Source organism: Alligator mississippiensis, chromosome 4 (genome assembly GCF_030867095.1).
Source record: "Alligator mississippiensis isolate rAllMis1 chromosome 4, rAllMis1, whole genome shotgun sequence".
NCBI classification, from domain to species: domain Eukaryota; kingdom Metazoa; phylum Chordata; order Crocodylia; family Alligatoridae; genus Alligator; species Alligator mississippiensis.
This window is the reverse complement of record NC_081827.1, coordinates 183522431-183543225: the sequence shown is the minus strand read 5'-3', so window position 1 is coordinate 183543225 and position 20795 is coordinate 183522431. Positions and strand designations below refer to the sequence as shown.

Here is a 20795-nt window from a genome sequence, read left to right as displayed (position 1 = left end):
AAGCCCTACAAAGAAGCTGGTAACTTTAGGGGGGCTCTCTCAGTGGGACCTCCACTTTCAGGATCCCTTAACTAACCGGGGGAGGACTCCCCCTCCCCTGTGGGAATCGTCTTTTCCCTGCAACTCATGGCTCCCGGGCCTGGAGGGTGCTCCTCATCCTCTGCACCAGGCTGCTCTCTTGTCTGCAGCAAGCTTTGGGGGGAGGGCCGCTGTCCCCTGGAACAGGGCACCTCTATGCAGGGCTTCTGGGGCCTCTGGCTCTGCCCTGTCTGCTGGCTCAGTAGCCCAAGCATCATTTGGCTCCCTGGACTCAACCTTTTGCTATGGGTCAGGGGCCTGGGCTGCCTCGTGCAGCACCAGGCTCAGTCCACTCCTGGACCCTCCGTGTAGCGTCTCCTGCACCGAGCTCCCACCCTTGTTCCAGAGGTTGGGGATCTGAGCCGCCCAGGCGCTCCAAAGGTCCTTCTCCATGCACCGTCCTGTGCACTGTGTCTCTGGCCGCACACCAGATGTTGCAGACCTGAGCTTCATCACCTTTCAGCTCCCAGGGTCTGGATGCCGTGCGCCGTGCTGCACACCAAGAGCCCAGCTGCTGGAGCCATCTGCTGTTCCCCACTGATGGAAGTCTTTAGAGGTGCTTCCGGGCTACTGCTTTGCCCTACTAAGCAGCTCTCCTCAGCTCTTCTAAGCCCAGCTCTTCTCTCTTCTCTGTCCCGGATGTGTTCCCCTCATGCTGGGCACGCAGCTGCTTTTATACGCTGCAGGGCTCCACCCCTGAAGTCTTCTGGACCTGAGTGTTGCAGTCTTCAATCAAGTCCACGGGGGGCGGAGGGAACTCTTCTCCCCCTCCCCTCAGGAAAGGGGCATGACTGAACTCTTGCTGCCTCCTGATTGGGGTGAGCTCCACCAATCTAAACAGCAAGATTTCAAGCCTGAGACTCAACCCAAGCAGCAAGCCTGCTACACAGCCAAAGTGCAGGAGGAGGGCACACCCCCTCCTGCCCTGTTCCTGGATCTGATGTGCTCTAGTTCAACTAAAAACTAATTCAGGGAAATGCTGTGATCTCCAGCAAACTGAAGCTTGAAGCATTGCAGCAGTCCTTTCTGGCCTTACAGGCCTGTGTTTATAACTGTTATCATATAGCATTTTCAAATGAAAAGAAATATATTTAACAATTTATAGCAGTACCCTCCCCCCCTTGCTCAGGCATACCAAGTAGATCATTCTGTGGCAGCCACTTGACTAGTTTTGTGTTCTTTGAAAGGTTGGGTGGTGCTTCTCCAGTGTACCTCCAGATAACCTTTTGGAATAAATAAAGGCAACATTAATACAGCATTAAGAGCCTGCACCATTCCTGCTGTTGTATCCTGCTATAAAATGTGTTGTGCACCAGAATTCATAATGGACAAATGCAGTTCATCAGGATTTCTGGAGAGCCATGACGATGAGTTTTGTTTTTCTATAAAGGAAACGAGGGGCAGGTTTTTAAAGGTATCTGTTGTGTTAAATGTTGAATGTAACTTTTTGTGACGAGGTATGTTGTGACCCAAGAAGCTAAAAATATGGCTGATTTCTAGCCTGCAGTTCTGGTTGGGGATGTTTGGTGGGGGTGGGACCCAGTACAGGCTTTGCTGGAAATAGTTCTTATAATTAGTTACATAAGCAGGACACCTTTTCTCTCTAAGAGAATCTCCCTGATTAGTTCCCCATGACATTATGTTTCATTTTATCAGGTGACTGTTAGTCCCTGTGTTAATTACTACAGTTTTGTAACAGTATGGTTGGGAATATGGCCGACTGCCCGAGGAGAAAGAGTGAGACTCTAGGAGCTGGAAAGAGAAGGGGCAGTTCCAGGAGGAACAAGGTAGAAAGAAAAGAAGGATTCCTAGGGAGGATGGAGTGGAGAGAAAAGAATGGAGTCCCAGGAAGGACAGGGGGCACAATAAAGACTCTTTGTTTGGAGCCGAGTAGTCAGCTGTGCTGTTTGGGGTGTTGCCATACTTGCCTTTCCACTTTGAAGAAGAAAACACTGCCCTTCCTGGGAGCTGACCAGAAAGAAACTCTTCAAGGGGTGCTATGGTTTGCTAGGGCAGCCAGGGACAGAGAAGAGTGACGGTCTCAAACCCAGAGTCCAGGGCTGGTTTTAGGGGGTCCTTCAGGAGAAGGAGACCAAATGAGTCTTTCTTTTGGGGAGTCCTAAGGCAGAGCTTCCCCTCAAATGTGGCATGATTCATGATACTTGTTTATATACCAAAACCAATCAAGTAATAATCAAATACTATATTTTAAGATAGTATTTAATGGCTAGTCTAGAAAGAGTTGTCCCTTACTGTTTGAGGTACTTTCCCCAAGGCTTCGGCAATTTCCATGGCTTTCTTCATTGGAATCTCTGAGACCATTGAGCCCAAAGAAAAGACAACAATGCCATGTTCTCCAGAGGCATTCACAATGGCTTCAAATTGCTGCAAATACAAAGAAACTGCCAGTCAATATTTTTTCATAAAACACGCATCACAAATCCATAATTCCTAGTACTTTGCAGTCAATGGGAACCCACAATGAAAAGTACCTGCAAAGGAAATCAAAAGGACATGCAAAATAATTAAACTGCTGATCTTATTGTGCAAACATCTGCAGCAATTAAAAACTGTCCCATGTAAACTAATTGGATTATTACCTACCCCCACCTCCCCCTGCAAAAAAAAGTTATTCATGTATGCCGAAGTTGCCAGGACTAAGGTCTCAATCAAGACTCAATATGGAAATTGTAAGAGCTTCGGTGTATTAAATGAGGGTAGGTGAAGGAAATCACGATCTATGCAGTAAAAAATAACACAGTACAAATCAAGTAAATCTATGAAAAGGTCAACCATTTCTAGGCACTAAACCAGCATTATCTTGCTTTGAAGCAAATCAGGTACTAGAATATTTTCTGAAATGTTTCCAATTTTCTTCTTGTTTTTTTGTTTTTTTTTAAAGTAAAGAAAAGTTATGCTTCTTTCAAAATTGCCATAGCCACAGGAAGCAGAAAATAGTGAGACTCGTATTGCATGAAAAGGCCTATAAAACACACGTGACTAGAACCCAGCAACCCAAAGATTTTGGAGCAAACAGAAAAACAGCATTAAGGGCAAGTAAATTGATAAAGAACAAAGAACTTATGTCATGCAAGCAATATCAATAAATTATGGTGGAAAGAGAAAATAGGAAATAATATGCATGGGATGGGATTTAGAAGGAAAACTTGTTAAATATGCCTAGTTAATATATCCCTATAAATTGTGAACTTGACAAAATTATCTTTTGTGTTCTAAGGCACAACTCTGATTGATTCTTTTTATTCTTGTCTAACATGGCTATTATACATTTTGTTCACTATTGAGACAACCGTGACCTTTCTTAAAGAATAGTTCATGAATGGGATGACCCAAGGCCTGCTGAGAGTTCAACCTCTGAATTGATTTTTTTGTGGGAGCAAACAAGGTTACATAGCTCTTTTATTTCAACACATGATACATCCACATGAGAGCTAGCCAATGGTATAAACTCTAAAGCACAGGTTTAACTATTTGATTAGATCAGTGCCCTTTGGAATAAGACCCAAATTTCCTCAAAAAGTACAGATACACTTTACTATACAAATATGAACATAGGATTGGACAGGTCCTTTTGGGTTGCAGAGTTCACTCTCCTGCATTTGCAGCCAACCATATAAAGTCCAAATTTAGTCCAAGGGATGAAAGTCCAAATTTAGATTTCCAGAATCATGTAGTCCAATCCCCTGCTAAAGGTGAGATTGTATCTGTTTTAAATATCCCAGAAAAATGTTTGGCTAAACTGCAACATGAGTGGATGATGTCTCATGTGATATCTGCTCCATCCCCTCCTGCACAACATAGCCACAAAGCATAAACAATCTTCAGTATATCAGCAGAAAACACCGTAGTACCACCAGTGCCTAGCCCACTACAATATGGTTGGGAATTGGTTAAATTAAATATGTCCAGATGATAGTAAGAAATGGACCATGTCCAACATACAGAGGAAGTAAAATGAAACTAAGTAGTCTTTGCCAATCTGGTCTATACACACAGTCACTTTTTTAGGCAATTGCATGGTCCCATTTATTTCACTTAGACATCACACACTAATGCTACTTCCCTGTTTAAGTCCTTAGGTGAATCAGGGTCCAGTAGTGTAACTAAGTGGGGCTGCCCAGGCCACCAGCTCTGGGTACTAACTCTGGTGGGGCATTAAAAGCACTGCCATGACAGCAGCAGTACAGCCACTGATACTGCACTGTGCACAGATGCCGCCCAGGACACTCAAGTGCCTATGTAAACCTTGGTCAGAATCTGTCCTCCTGGTAACCAAGACCACCTTCAATAGGGGACTTCTCAGCCAATCTTTTAAAGAGGTTTTTCTCAGTATGTCAAGAGTAATCAGCAAAGATTAGGTCAGGATGACCTAATACCAAAAGAAAGATGGAAAATATGTAGGAGAAACCAAACAGCAGTTGTGCACCAGAATGAACACACAGCAAAAATCTATCAAAGTCAAGAATATCCAACTACCTGTGGGGGCCCATTTCTCACAAGAAAAACTCTCTCCAATCTCTCCGTTCTATTCCTCAAAGGGAATTTACAAAACACCTTTCACAGATGAGCCCATGAACTTCCCTTCATAAATCTACTGGATACAAAAACTCATGGATTAAATATAGACATTAGATTTATGACACATTATAACCTGCCTAACATCTGGCTCCCCAGGTAAACACTCCACTTTTTACAAGCTATTCTCACTCCCTTCCCTGCTCCCACCATTCTCTCTCCTGCTGACCACCTCAATTTACATTCTGACTGACTGGCTTTCTTGCATATGTACTGGCCTCTGACTGCTTTACTATTCCATCCAGGAAGAGCACAGACCATCTGTAGACACTTCCTCAGCCTGATGAAGGGTGTTTGTGCCCAAAACCTTGTTAAGAAGAATTTTTCCAACTATTAGAGTAGGTCTAATAAAAGATGTCAGATTTACCCAAAGAACCTTGTCTGTACTACAAATGCCACATGGGGTCTAGCAGTGCAATTCATTGCCATGTATCTTTTTGTTGCATATTTAAATTATGTTGATACTACAATCAAGATTATGATCAGGAGATCTGTAGAACTTTGTGACATAACAGGTCAAAAGTCCACAGTAGGAACCTCTAAATGCTGTATCCAAATTAATTTTGTCAGGCACTTAATCTCTCTGAATTTCAAGTTGCTGCTCTGTAAAAATAACTCTGGTATATATCTATTAAATGGCTGTGTGCAGTCATTTAATTATCATGTTTGGAATTCCATTATGAAAGATGTGGTACAGGTACACTGCAAAATATTAGCATTTGGCATTGTTATTTGGATTATCCCACAAGTCTTATAAGCAGTGCTATGAAATGAAATTATTCTATGCACTAAAACATAAGCTTTCATGGGTTGGGTTTTTGTAGATAACTGAGGCTTTCTGACTGCATAAATGTCTACTTATAGATGATAATAAAAATAGGTGCAACATCTTTCCCCAAGGATTTCTATGATGCACTTGCCTTACTTTGAATTTTTAACTGATTTAAACTTGGTCTTATTACATAGTTAAACTTTACTTGGCCAATAAATAAAACTAACCTGAGATAATGGTTTTTGCTGACCACAGATTGTACCTCCAATGCAGACCATGTTGGGCATCATAGGCCTAGGATACTCGAACACAAAGTCATATTTCATCAGCCAAATAGATGCATGACTAAACAGCTCAGGCACTGTCATATCTTGATGAAGGAACTCCTTGATCAGGTGTTCATATGGTGAGTAAAAAAGATAACAAACCAAGAATTCGATGGAGCTGACCAAGAGGTTTCTCACACGTTGGATAAATGTCATGTGGTCTGTATAGCCCGTGAAGAATCTTGGAAGGTAAGAAGGAGGATTTGGACACATGGTAGCATGAAACTCTACACCACATGGGATTCCTCGTATGAAGTAAACGGAGGGTAGGGACAAATGTTCAGCTACTATTTGCCCACATGGAAACAGAGGATCCATAAAGACAGCATCAAATTTACTTTCTTCTAGGTATTTGATCAGCTGTTTGTTGGCTAGAAACTGTTCGCAGGAATGAAATAATATCATTGTAATGTTTCTCATTTTTGAGACTGCTGAAGTGATTTTTTCCAGGAAAGGTTGTTGTGAAAAAACTTTATGGCCCATTGTCTTATGCTGTTCTTCCAAAAATTCCTTTGTGTAGGGTACAGAGTATGTTTTCATTGTGTAATGTGCTGATGGATTTATCCACAAATTTATTTCTGGTGCAACAACTACTATTTCCTGTCCTCTCTGGTTAAGTTGCTCCAAAACTGGTTGCATGCTGAGCCAGTGACTGCCATCAATAGGTATCACCAGTAACTTCCGCCCTTCAGAAAGCGTCCAGACGGGCAGGAAAAATAGGAGCCATGCAGCTAGATGATAAACCCCTTGTAGAAAAGAAGTCATATCATTAACCAAGAAGCCTTGTGCCACAGAATCACTCAGCCAGGTTTTAGATGCACACTAAACTATTGCAGGGAATGCTGGAATTATTTTGCTGTGTGACTTTGCCCCTTTCATTCCTTCAATCCTAAAGTAAATATTTAATTTCCAATGTCTACATGGTCTTAAACAAGCTATTTTTTAACTTCAACTGGTTAAAGATTGATTCTGCAATCTGACTTAACATGGGATTTATGAAACTGGCAATGCACAAAATGTCTGTTTCCTGAATGTGTACCTCCTCAGAGCATCATTACTCACTCCCTTTCCTCTTCTCAGTACTTCCCAGTACTGTCAGTCTTGAGTCTGTTTGAAGTTGAATGGATCAGTCAATTCTGCAAAAAGACTCCGACTCATGTCAGTCCTTTGTCAGTCAGCATGTGTCCTCCCAGTTTCTGTCCAGCTGATTTAAGTTCATCCTCAGACTGTCAGTCCTAAATCCATGGGGAAACTCAGAACTCTGGCCACATTTCGGTCACCTTCAGCTAATCCCTCCAGCTAGCAAGTGTTCCAGTCTGGCTGGCTCCCATCCTAACAAATCCTGATAGTTTTTCCACCTCTTTCATCTGCAGTCCTGGCAAGGCTTGTATCTTGATTGGGTAGTGGCAAATTATCCAGTTAACTGTTTCCTAACTGGTTCCAGTTCCTATCATTCAACTAGCTTTAACATATAATAATAATGTCTATGTAAAAATTAGAAGATGCCACGCGATTCATGGGAGGTATGGAAGTTATGTTTCATTTCAAGATCTAATGGAATCGAATATGAAAGATCGTACCTTATCAACAATGTATGTACTTATAAACCTTTGATTAAAAATGAACTGATTGAGTTGATTTTGTATAGTTCATTGGACAGTGGAGGCACAGAAAACCTAGAGTGATGACCAAAATATTGATCTGATGCTTTCAGTCCCTACTTTAAATAAAAAGATACTGAAAATCATTGCGATTCATTTGTTCATTATTTGGTATCATATGTAACTGTCAGACTGAACTCTTCATGAAGTATTTTGGTAACAATGGAACGAGAGATAAGTGTTATCTGTTGGACTTTGAATTGTCTGGATTTTACCACCTGTGGTATTATCATATTATGCTTGTAATATGCTTCCTTCCCCATATTGTTTCAACAAGACAACTGCACTATTGCTAGGGAGAGTTCCAGTATTTTCACATATTTTCAGTATAGATTAATCGTAGTTTTGTTTTAGTCAAAACTGAACTATATTTCCTCTATAATCTAGCTCTGGTGACTACCATTCATCTCCAATAACTGTCTAGCTCTGTGGCCATAGCTGTAATCAGAAGTTCATAAAAACATCTCTTTTCTGGATAGATGATTCTATTGTGCTAGTTAACTATATTTACTTGATTGGATTTTCAGGTGCACTCGTAATGCACTCAGCATTTTGCTACTTTCCAATATTCCCTTCAAATTCCTCAGTCTAGACTGGCCCCTACCATAAATCAGAGCATCCACAGGATTGCTGTAACTTATGTTCTGCAGGCTCAGAGTACAGTATGTTCAAGGCATCCCCAACACACCTGGCTGTTGGAGCAACTTGTCAAAATAGCCCAACTCATTGCACAAATGACATGGTTCTGAACAATCCCAGCTGGGTCATGAGAGATTACAGGGCTCTGGGAGTGGAGCTTAGGGGGGTGGGGGCACATGGACTGAAGAGGGAGAGATTGGTTGAGATAGTCATCCAGAGACGGCAGCACTGATGTCATTGTAAAGGCTTTGGCTTCCATGATCACAGCCTGCTTTTTGGTGAGGGAGGCAGTGGGCTGCTGGGAAGAGACAGCCTCCGTCTCTCTGCACTGGGGAAGAGGCTCTTCTCAGCCAGACTTGCTGATCTGCTCGTCCGGGCTTTAAACTGAGCCCGCCAGGGGATGGGGGGAGTACCGCCACTGCAAGCCCACTGGGCCATTTTTATAAACCCAGCAGGCTAAGGCACTCAAGGGAATTCACCCCTACCCCAGCCCCAGAGCAATCTGTAGGAAAGGGAAGGACCCGCAATGGGACTCTTACTTGCCTGTACACCAATGCCAGGAGCCTGGGGAACAAACAGGAGGAACTGGTCCTCCTGCTAAACTAAAAGGATTACGATCTTATAGGGAGATCACACGCATAAATCTACACATCCCTGCAAGCTGACATAGTGTCCCAGGGGAGACGATTGGAGACTCTCTGGGTCAAAAATCCATGGTGAACAAGGCACAGGGGACACAATGGTGGGGGTCTATTACAGACTTCCTAGCCAGGATCAAGAGCTTGCTCAGGAATTTGCCAGGAAACTAGCTGAAGCTGCATGCTCCCAGTGCATGGTTGTCATGGGAGATTTCAACTTCCCTGACATCTTGTGGGAAAAGCATTTGGCCACATCCGAATGGTCGCAAAGCTTCCTCATGTGTGTGGACTCACAAAGTCTATGGATTGACAAGCGGCAAAGTACTGCTCAACCTAGTACTGGGAATGGGGGGTGACTTAATCAGTGACCTAAGGATCGAAGGGAAGCTGGGAGACAGCGACCATGAGCTGATCACCTTCACCATCTGCCGTAAAGCTGGCAAGTCAGTCAGCAAAGCAGAAGTTCTGAACTTCAGGAAAGCTGACTTGGACAAGTTCAGGAGGCTTGTTGGCAAGGCCCTAAGGGACCATGACCCGAAGGGGAGGGGTGTTCAGGAAGAGTGGTTGCTCCTCAAGGGAGCAATCCTGAAAGCACAAGCAATGTCTATCCCATCTCGGAGGAAAGGAAGCAAAAGAGTACAGCAGCCCCCTTGGCTCTGCAGGGAACTAGCTGACCTCCTGCATTTAAAAAGAAAGGCCTATAATGGATGGAAGGCTGGATCCACCCCACAGGAGGAGTATTATGCACTGGTCCAGACCTGTAGGGAGTAAACCAGGAAAGCCAAGGATGCGACTGAACTCCAACTGGCTACACATATCAAGGACAATAAAAAGTCCTTTTTAAATATGAGGGGAGCTGGAGGAAAAGCAAGGGTAACATTGGACCCCTGCTAAACCATATGGATCAACTGACAATCAACACCCAGGAAAAAGCCAACCTGCTCAACGGGTATTTTGTGTCAGTTTTTTACCAGCCCCAAGGGACGGCCCTGCCCAATAAAGTATGGGACAGCCAGGGCAAGGGAGACCTATTACCCCACATCAATGTTGACCATGTGAAGGAACACCTTAAGAGGTTGGACACCTTCAAGTCAGCCAGCCCAGACAGTCTACACCCCAGGGTACTTAAGAGCTGGCAAGCATCATAGCTTGGCCACTGGCACAGATCTTCGAGAACTCATGGCGCTCAGGTGAAGTGCCTGAGGATTGGAAGAAGGTCAATGTGGTGCCTATCTTCAAGAAAGGGAGGAAAGTAGATCTGGGGAACTACAGGCCTATCAGCCTGACCTCTATCCCGGGTAAGATCTTGGAAAAAATTATCAAAGAAACCATTCTTGACAAACTGGCTGAGGGCAACATCCTGAGGGATAGCCAGTATGGGTTTGTTGGGGGTAGGTCTTGCCTGACCAATCTCATCTCCTTCTATGACCAGGTGACATATCACCTGGACAAGGGAGAAGAGATCGACGTCATATATCTCAACTTTAAAAAAGCTTTCAATCTGGTATCCCACGATTGTCTTATAGAAAAACTGGCCAACTGTGGCCTCGGCTACATGACAGTCCGCTGGCTGGGGAATTGACTTTGAGGTTGGACCCAGAGAGTGGTAGCTGATGGAAGTCAATCATTGTAGTGCGCCGTGACCAGTGGGGTCCAACTAGGCTCTGTCCTTGGACCTATCCTTTTCAATGTCTTCATTAATGATGTGGACATTGGTGTCAGGAGTGGACTGGCCAAGTCTGCTGATGACACCAAACTTTGGGATACAGCATCCACACCCGAGGACAGGGTGGTGATCCAGGCCAACCTTGACAGGCTCGGAAAATGGACGGGCAAAAACCTGATGGCCTTCAACTCCAAAAAATGCAAGGTACTCCACCTTGGGAAGAAAAACCCGCAGCACGCTTATAGATTTGGCAGTGCTACGATGATATTCTGAGATCCCTTCCATCCCTAATGTCTATGAAATCTATGAAACTCATTCCATGCTACCTGAAGCATGTCACTTTAGTAGACTCTGTTTCACCCAAACCAGATGCTATATAGAACAGAACAATAAAGACAAAGTACAAGATTTAAGAAATGTGGGTTGGATATAGCAATTTTTCAAGCATGACCCAAGAGGGCCTCTGCCATTCTGTAGAACTGTCATCTGGACAATATAAATCCCCACTGCACCAGAAGCTTATTTAAAAACAAATACTATCCCAACTTTTTCATGCATCACCCAATACTTTTACTTGAATCTGATGTTTGTGATGTCATCAAGACCTTTGCACATGTAGATAAACTTGCATAAAATTTACACTTCCACTGGACCACACAAGATATCAATAACACACGAAATACAGTAATAAAACCTACAAAAGATCCACTGAATGGTAAATGCCATAGACTTTTCAACTTTATAATATTAAAAATGAGCTACTTTGAGTAGAATGTAGTGCATTGCACCATGTAGACATAAACATTGTGAGTCCATAGCCAAGATTCATCTGAACAGTCATTGGAAATAGGTTGAGGTACAGAGATCTGGCATCTGGGACAATCTTGAACCAGGTAAGCTCTCAAGAACAAATATAGTATGGCAATAAATAATAATAATACAAAACCTTTAAACAATCTTTAGTAAAACCTGTGTTTTTTTAAACTTTAAGTAAAAAATACAAACCTCTGATAATGGTTTCTTCTGCTCACAGTTTATGCCTCCAATGAAGATCATATTTGGCATGAGTGGTCTGGGATACTCAAACACAAAATCATATCTCATCAGCCAAACTGATGCCTTGCTGAACAGTTCCAGGACGGTTACCTCTCTTTGAAGAAACTCTGAAGCCAGTTCCTCATGTTTTGAATAAAATAGGTAACAAAATAAATTTTCTGAAGAATCAATTAATAGGTTCTTCACACGCTCGGTAAATGTCATGTGGTCTGAATAGGTTGTAAAAATTCTTGGGATGTAAGAGACAGGATTTGGACATTGAGTAGCTTTGAAGTCTAAACCACATGGAAGACCACGCATGAAGTAAACAGAAGGGAGGGACAAATATTCAGCTATTATTGGTCCACAGGGTAACACAGGATCCATTAGGATGGCATCAAACTTGCTGTCCTCAAGGTATTTGATTAATTCTTTGTTATATAAAAATTGCCGACAGGCAGAAGAGAACATGGTGGTAACTGTTGACATGTTTCTGTATATTGTTGCAATTTTTTCTAGAAATGGAGATTGAAGAAAAACATTTTGACCTATGGACTGGTAATGTTTATCTAATGTTTCCTGTGTGTAAGGCACTGGATGCGTTCGTGTCGTATAATATTCCGATGTTCCCAGGAGCAGCGTGGCTTCTGGTATTACAACAACGATGTCATGTCCCCGCTGTCCAAGTTTTTCTACTGCTACACGCATGCTGAGCCAGTGACTTCCATCTTGAGGCATAACCAACAGCTTCCCGCCCTCCGCAAAACTCCACAGAGAAAAAAAAAGAGCCAACCTAGCAGTTACCTGGAATATTGATACAGTTGCCATCATGCCAATAGGCTTAAAAAATCAACTTTCTTCTAGTAAGCCTTCTGAGCAGCATTTAAAAGCATGCATCTATGTGACCTTTACTCCTTACCGATTCTAAAGTAAAATATTTATTAGAGTTGGCAGAGTTCATATTTATTGTTATAAACGGTGATAAAAGTGAGACTGTTAATACTGAATCGATATCAGTTAATGTTGCTGGACTAACTAATAAGCACTTCCACATATTCTATTTATAGTGATTCAGCAGGACAACCTTAGTTCTTTAGTGGAGTTGGGTCACAGAAGTTCATAGCTCTGGGTCAGGGTTGTTTGAAGTTCACGTTGCTCTTGATTACTCCTGGCTTGAACTGAGTATAGAGCAATACTTTCTGCTCCTCACTGGCACTGGACACGCCAGTATAGTCGATAAAATAAAAAATACAGACTTCTTTTAAAAAAAAAAGATTTCCCCTCCCTGAAATGTCTTTAGAATTCTCAAAACCATTCAGTTCTTCACAGTGTTCATGATAATGTTGACCAAACAGTGCCTAGGTACAATTCTTTCCCAAATTTCTCCATAGAAATTCTATTAAATAGGCGCAGTAAAGCACCCCTGACAGGGCTTTATCAGGGCTTTATTGCATTTCTCAGATGTAGTTCAGAAAGCAGCAGCAAAACGTTTTCTGCACTGTCCTCTCCCCTTAAAAAAGGAGCACAGGTAATGTGTACTTAGCATGTGTGTGTGCGTTGACACCTCCCCCTCCGCCCCCCCACACACGTTGGCAGTGTCTCTCATCATGAGAATGCTGCCAGGATGGACTTTTTCTGGGGCCTTAGATCTGCAGGGGTATTGTGTCCCTCCCAAAGTCCATAGGGTCATACAATTTGGGGATACAAACCCTTGCCCTCTCCAGAAAGCTCCAAAGCTTGCTCCCCAAGGAGAAGGTTACTTAAACTCTCACTGGTTCATGCGCTTTAATTTTTTGTGGATCCCAAGCTTGGTATGGAAGGGCCAAAATAGTTTTAATGTCTGGATAGAAGTGCCTTTATTGTTTTTTTTGTTGGTTTGGGGTTTTTTTGAAAACATGGCAGATATACTTTTTGAGTCATTAGTTAAGATGTATGTGAACACAGTCAATGGGACTAGATCAGTGTACAGAGGCTAAGGATCTGATCCAATATTAGGATCTGCATTATCTAAAGCACAAAAAAAAAGTGAAAAATTATTTAAATAACCCCTGGGAAACCATACCATATTTTCTTAAGATTAAACATACCAAGGCCTGATAACAGTTTCTTCGTTCAAAGTTTATGCTTCGAATGAAGACCGTATTTGGCCTGAGTGGTCTGGGATACACATAGCTATATCAGTCAAAGGGCAGTGTTGTTGAAAAGGACTGTTACCTGTCTTTGAAGAAACTCAGAAGCTAGCTCCCTATATTCCAAATATAACAGGTGAAAAAATAACAACTTTGCAGGCTTCACACACTGGGTAAATAACGTGGCCTGAATTGGGTATGAAAGGTTTGCAGAGACATAAGAAAGAGGATTTGGACACTGAGTAGCTTTGAAGTCTAAACCACATGGAAGTCCACGCATGAAGTAAACAGAAGGGGGAGGGGTGGGGCACAGATATTCAGCTATTATTGGTCCACAGGGTAGCACAGGATCCATTAGGATGGCATCAAACTTGTTTTCCTCAAAGTAACTGTTTAACTCTTTGTTATACAACAATTTCCAACAGGCGAAAAAATACGGTAATAACTTCTGACATGTTTCCATGTATCATCACAATTTTATTCTATCAGAAGAGGATAAAAAAAAACCCCACACTGCACTTTGGAATGTAATATTTATCCAAAGTTTCCTGCGTGTAAGGCACTGGATGCATTCGTATGTTATAATAATCCAGTGTTCCCATGGCATCATATTTCCTTTGCCCACCACAATCAGATACATGCTAAGCCAGTGATGTCCTTCCTGAGATACAACCATCAACTTCCTGCCTTCACCAAACCTCCATAAAGAGATAGAGACAGAAAGACCTATACCAGCTGTCAGAGATATAGCAGCACAATGCACCAGTTGCTGCGGCATCGATTCCAGCACTGCAGTTGGCCACCATTATGGTTATGGCTATTTTTGTGCTCCTCACCCCCACAACAAAAGCAGTGGTCAGGCCCCCTGCCCTGGATGCCCGGCCCCCCAGCCCCTTCCTCTCCCTCTTCAGTTCTGCTATTGCCAGCAGTTATTTGAAACCCTGACATGGATGCTGTCGTTCTAGCAGGGGTAAGAACCAGCTCTCTAATAAACCTTCTGAACAGCATTTAAAAGCAAAGGAGCAAATGTCAAAAAGCAGACCTTTATGCCTGATTGTTCTCAATGCAATACTCTGAAGAAATGTTGCTGGAGTTCATGTGTTAAGGTATAAACTGTGATAAAAGTTGGGAATATTAAATATTAGGGAACTGTTAACATTGGTGTCTTGGAGTTTAAATAACTTATTAAACAAGCTCCTCCAGCAACATTTCATCTGTGTAAAATGGCACAGTACACAGAGGTCTTTGCTCAACAAGGTCATGGAATATCATAGCAGGATAGCTGTGGCTCAGGTTTATTCGAAGATGATTATAGCACAGTTTCCTGTCCTACGTACTTGTAGCTTATTTCACCAGCACTACTCATGATAATTGCTATCATGTCTATAGTAGGGCAGAATAGGAACACTACATCCAAAAAGGGGAAAATGTACAGAGCAAGCTACTAAAGTCATTTCTAAGTGGTGCTGCCCTCCCAGGAGTAGGTTTTGAAGGAGACAATATCAGAGGACACATACATAGAAAACTGAAGTACTTATATGACTCAAGACAGAGTAACCTGGTTGTTGCAACAAACTTTAACAAGCATAGGAAACTTTAGTAAGCAAGAAAAATGGACATCCTAGCTGATATTCAGCCCCTTTGACTTGTGAGAATGGATAAGAAACTGGGAAGATAAAAATGAGCTTCAAAATCCTGACAGAAAGTTTGGCGGCCCATCTAGAACTAGGCATGAAAATGTTGGCTGAACATTTCAGAGGTGAATAATCATTGCATGGAGAAGAAAGACTATTTGATTTCCCAAGGCAATGCACCTGATAAAATAGCATTTTCGGAAAATGTTAACATAACTTCTACCCTAATATTAATTATAAACCCCACGTGGAACAGGGATCTGGAGGAACTGACTTTTGAGACGGATGGGGAGGAAGGAGAGCAGGAAGAGATTTTATGTAAGAAATAAGTAACTAAGCCAAAGGTACCAGGCTTTGGTTACTTTATCCAGTTTACTCCTGGATATGTTCTACAAAGCTTCCTTTACCATGATTTGCTCTCTATTTTTAAAATGTCTTATGTTAATAAGATCAGAAGAGCTATAGCTTGTAGTTCATATTGGATCAATTTGCATGGCCTACTCTGCAGACAGTGAAAGCCCTCAGCACCTCAGGAAATGAAGAAGTTATCAGACTTCATTTCCACTTGGGTTCTTGGTCAGAAAGGCACAAGCTAAAGCAATTCTCTGCCAAATGTTTTTTTCTAAGCAAAACTACTTTTCTGGTGGGTACAATGAACAGATCCTGAAGGACCAGAAGGGAATAGAAGTTTAAGGAAGAAAAGGCAGTAGCTGTGTTTTATATCAGAAATTGCTAGGATTCTAGTAATATCTCCATAATCTCTAAATCTCTATAAATGTCTAATCTCTATAAACATTCTAGTTACATTTTTACTTGGATTAATTTACTTAATAATGTAAAAAACTGGAATAAAAGGGAGAAAGTCAAATAATAATCAATTGATAAATTTCCTTACTCTAGAGTTTAAAAATGGTGTCACTGGAGTTTAAGTAATATAGTAACAACAATTCCAACTATTTCACTTGTGTAGAGTGACTCAGCAGATTAAAGTTCATTATGTGGCATGATGAAATTCAGCTCTTTTATGTTTCTCCCAAGGTACATCAAAAATATCTAACTATCAGGAAAAAGCAAAGCAACGGTTGGACAAGGTTAGACAAGTCTGTTCAAAGGACACATGTTGTGTAAGTAATCATAGTGTTATGAACTTGGATAATTAGTGTCATTAATGACTAACTGGATTCCAACATTCTGGACATTGCAACCTGTTTTGCTAAATCAAAAAGAAAAATGCCACAACTTCTTTCTCAGCTAAAATCAGGGATATACTGTATCTATCTAGGTTTTTATATAGTCTTCATTGGTGTCAGAATGCCCTAACTTCCACAAACACATATATTACCCCCAAATTATCACACGCATAAATCTAATAAATCAAATAAACTATTTACATTCTTTGAGTATGGGAAAAAGGCAGTCTTTAACTGGTGAAAGAAATGAAAGAAGGGATTTTTAGTCCAAGTAGGTTTTAAAAAGGAGAATCAAGAATGACAGCCTATCATCCAGCAAGTTAATCAATCACGTTGATCTCCTTGAGAAAAAGAATAAAAAATGTATGAACTAGCAAAGCACATGCCTCAGCATTAAGCTTGTGAGCAAAGATAAATCACTATAATATCTTTTAAACAAGTTACCATGGATTATAAACAGTCGCAGGGATACTGAGAATCTGCAACTCCCACTGAAATTCATGGACACTCTGGGCATCAGCCCCCTGAAAATATGCCAGGCATATTCTGAAAATATCACAAAAAAATCAGTCAAGGTTAAGACCATTATGTTTTTAAAGTATTAGTCATCACTATTCCATAAACATCTTAAACTCTCTTGATAGCATTTTCAATCAGAACGAAAGCTATTTTAGGGAACCATTTTAATTAGTCTTCATATAGCAGATACATGGTTTTGATTTAGAAGAGTGACAAGTGGTTTGGGTGCTTTAATTCTGGAGTGTCAATCCTGAATGTGCTCAAATTAGTCAGCTTTTTAGAGGGTGGGTGATAAATATTTTCTGAAAATCAGGCCTCTTTAAGTGTCACAGATTAGACGTGCAAAAATTAAAGACCCAAAAGAAGTTACTTTTAAAAATGCAAGCTGCATATGGTTTTTTTCCAATAGCATAAACGATATAATTAACATGAAAAACATACTCGGTTGTTTAAAATAAATCAATTTTTCCCTGTCAAAATAAATTACCTGAGACCATGCTTTTCTTCTAACCATAATTGATGCTTCCAGTGGAGACCATGTTGGGCATCACTAGCCTGGGATATCCAAAAAACAAAGTGATATCTCATGAGCCAAATAGAGGAATGACTTAAAACCTCTAGGACTGTTGATTCTCTTTGGAGAAACTCAGAGGATAGATTATTAAACTGAGAATAAGCAAATTTGCAAATCAAGAACTCCAATTATCTGAAAACCGTGTTTTTACCGAGAATAATATTTGGTCTGTGTAGGATGTAGAGAGTCCAGGGATGTAAGAAGGAGGATCTGGGTACTGGATAGTCTTGTAATATTCCCAACTGCAAGGAATCCCTCACAAAAAGACAGAGGGGATGGCAAGATGTTCAGAAACTATTGATCCTCAAGGTAACAAAATGAGTCTCTGCAATGTATTTCACCAATTGTTCATTTTGCAAAAAGTGTTTGCAGGTAGCAAATATTATAGCAAGAAAGGTAAGTAACTTTTAGTGTACTGCTATAAGTCTCTTCAGAAAAAGCCAATCATCAAAAATATATGATGGCCTCATAACTGGAAGTGTGCATCCAAATCTTTGTGTGTGTATTTTACTTCCTAGATTTTTACTGTGTAATCTGATGATATTCTCATGATCAAATTGGTTTCTGGCACAGTAACTACTATTCCAAGTCCCTTCAGGCTGAGTTTCTTTACTACATGACACATGCTGAGCCAATGACCTCTGTGCACAGGCATCGCCAGTAGTTTCTTACCTTCAGCAAGGCTGCAGAAGGCCAGATAAAAGAGAAATCCTGAAATGACTGGGTGCTGAGACTACAAGAAGGGAGCCACTGCTGAGCACCAGGGGAAAAAAGGTACCTTCTGCTACATGAGGACTGAACACTGATTTTCTGGGAGAACTATGGCCATGAATATTTACTGGTTCTGAAAGAAATATTGACTTATGTTCATACAATGACAAGATTAACTAGGGGTTAGAAAGCATAAAAAATAATTATTAATCAGCAGTTGAGCACTAGCAGTATCTAGTTAGAATTAGGAGGTTTAAATGAATAAGTTACTTTGATTAGATGTTGCAGTAGGATTTGCTACAAATTCCTAAGAATTAAATTTAAAATAATAAGTATTCACACACGGTTGGAATGGGGTTAAAAGCATTACTGTTTCAGTACAGACAAGGAGGAAAAGATTTATAAATAAAATAAACAGACGTTTCAGAGGATTTCAGAGGATTCTGTTTGTTTCCTTGATGCACTATCAGGTATAAAATAGATTCTCTTCCTGCCAACAGCCAGTAAGAGAGCATTGTGAAACGTGTAGTAGCAAGAGCCTGATGCGAAAGAAGCAGCTACAGAGGAGCATGCTTGGGTGACATCCTAGCAGAGATCCAAATGATCTATTTCATATGTAAGTGCTGGTTCAGGGACCAGTCCCTGACATGTGTTTCAGTCTACCTCTAGCTAGTCAGTTTAGTTCTCTGGCTGATAACTGAAGTCCTTTCTGGGAAGTTTCAAAGTGAGGGGCTTAGTCTAGATCCTCCATTGGTGTAAACCGATTTCAGCAAAGCCACACTGAAAACTCAGGATCTCAGCCATGATTCTAACTAGTAGAAAAAAATTTTCGTTGATTAAACAGAAAGGTCATTTGAAACTTGTTATGATCATCTGCCCAAATACTATGGAAAATACCAAGACAAAGTTCTTGGTAAAACTAGAAGTCTTTAACATAATGTATGCCAATTCTCTAGTGAACTTAGAATTTGATCGGAACTGCAACAAAAATAAAAGTTTTACTAACCTGAGATAATGATTTCTTTTGAGCACAGTTTATACCTCCAATGACAACAAGATTGGGCATCAGCGGCCTGGGATAATCAAGCACAAAGTCTAATCTCATCAGCCAAACAGATACATTGCTTAACAGCTTTGGCATAGTCACCTCTCGTTGAAGATAGTCAGAGGCCAGAATTGCAAATTCTGGGGAGTAGAAAAAATAGCAGAGGAAATTCTCTGACAAGCCAAACAATATATTCTTCATATGCTGGGTAAATGTCATATGGTCTGTATTTGTTGTAAATAGCCTTGGGATATACAAAGGGGGATTTGGACACTGAGTGGCCTCATAGTCTAAACCACATGGAATTCCACGCGAGAAAAACACCGAAGGGATAGATACTCAGCTATTATCTGCCCACAAGTGATCAAGGGATCTGTAAAAACAACATCAAATCTATTTTTTTCAAGGTATCTGATCAACTCTTTGTTGTTCAATAAATATGTACAAGTGGATAAAAATAGAGATGTGGTCTTCTTCATTTTCTCATATGTTCTGGTAAATCTTAATAGAAAAGGAAGTTCCTCAAAAACCTCATATGAAATTGCTCGACAATATTCATCCACCTCCTCCTGTGTGAAAGGAACAGGATACAGTTTCATAATATAATTCTGATACTTTTATGTGCACATTTATTTCAGGTGCAACAATGACTATTTCGTGCCCTCTCCCTCTGAGCTCATCCAGCACTGCCCGCATGCTCAGCCAGTGACTTCCATCCATTGGCACCACAAGCAGTCTTCCACCATCAGCAAAGCTCAGCAGAGGCAGGAAGAGAAACAGCACTCCCATAATTTGGATGCAGAAATGAAAGAAAAATTCTGCCATCTCTGCAGACATCTGGTGAGTATTGCACAGATGAGCTTTCATGTCAGTTTTTAAAAGTCTGGTATCTTTTGACCTTCAGCCCTATTTGCTATCAAGTAAATATGTAATAGCTAAATAAATGCATGCAGTGAAATGAAATGCATGTTAAGAGGTGATAAAGATTTGAAAACACTTTGGTCTAGGGCATTAATAAACTTAATGAACGTGTCCTTTTCTACTGAAGGGTTTCTGATACTTATGACACTCTAACCCTGCTTTATGAGGTCATACAGGATACATAAATCCCATACAGTTCTGCAAGCTGTCTATGTAGGAATCTGGTGCATATGGTAAACAATCTCCTTTTAGTTATGCCTGTCTCTTTCTTGAGACTTTCAGTCTTATTTGCCATTGAATTAAATGTTTTATTGCTAAATAAATGTACATTATGAGGTGAAACAAAAGTAAAAATTTAAAAGTTTGGCAGCAGACTCTCCATAAAAAGCTTGAATAAACTATTTCATAGACATTAGGGCTGGAAGGGACCTCGGAAGATCATCGAGTCCAGCCCCCTGCCCAAAGGGCAGGAAGTCAGCTGGGGTCATAGGATCCCAGCAAGATAAGCATCCAGTTTCATCTTGAAGGTGTTCAATGAAGGCGCTTGAACAACCTCCGGTGGCAGGCTGTTCCAGACCTTGGGGGCTCGGACACTAAAGAAATTCTTCCTTATGTCCAGCCTGAAACGATCTTGAAGTAGTTTGTGACCATTCGACCTTGT

General features: G+C 41.1%; 1 protein-coding gene across 1 annotated transcript in view; it reads right to left on the bottom strand.

Annotated features, from left to right (window-relative positions):
* LOC102558477 (UDP-glucuronosyltransferase 1A1) overlaps nucleotides 1-20095 on the bottom strand; it is a 28929-nt gene extending 8834 nt beyond the window's left edge. Inside the window, 8 exon segments of the mRNA XM_019492108.2 lie at nucleotides 1214-1301; nucleotides 2332-2463; nucleotides 11382-12177; nucleotides 16809-16910; nucleotides 17371-17438; nucleotides 19175-19548; nucleotides 19551-19813; nucleotides 19815-20095. Of these exon segments, the coding sequence (XP_019347653.2) occupies nucleotides 1214-1301; nucleotides 2332-2463; nucleotides 11382-12177; nucleotides 16809-16910; nucleotides 17371-17438; nucleotides 19175-19548; nucleotides 19551-19813; nucleotides 19815-20080 (2089 nt within the window). The 5' untranslated portion in view covers nucleotides 20081-20095.
* Nucleotides 20096-20795: the final 700 nt, after the last annotated feature.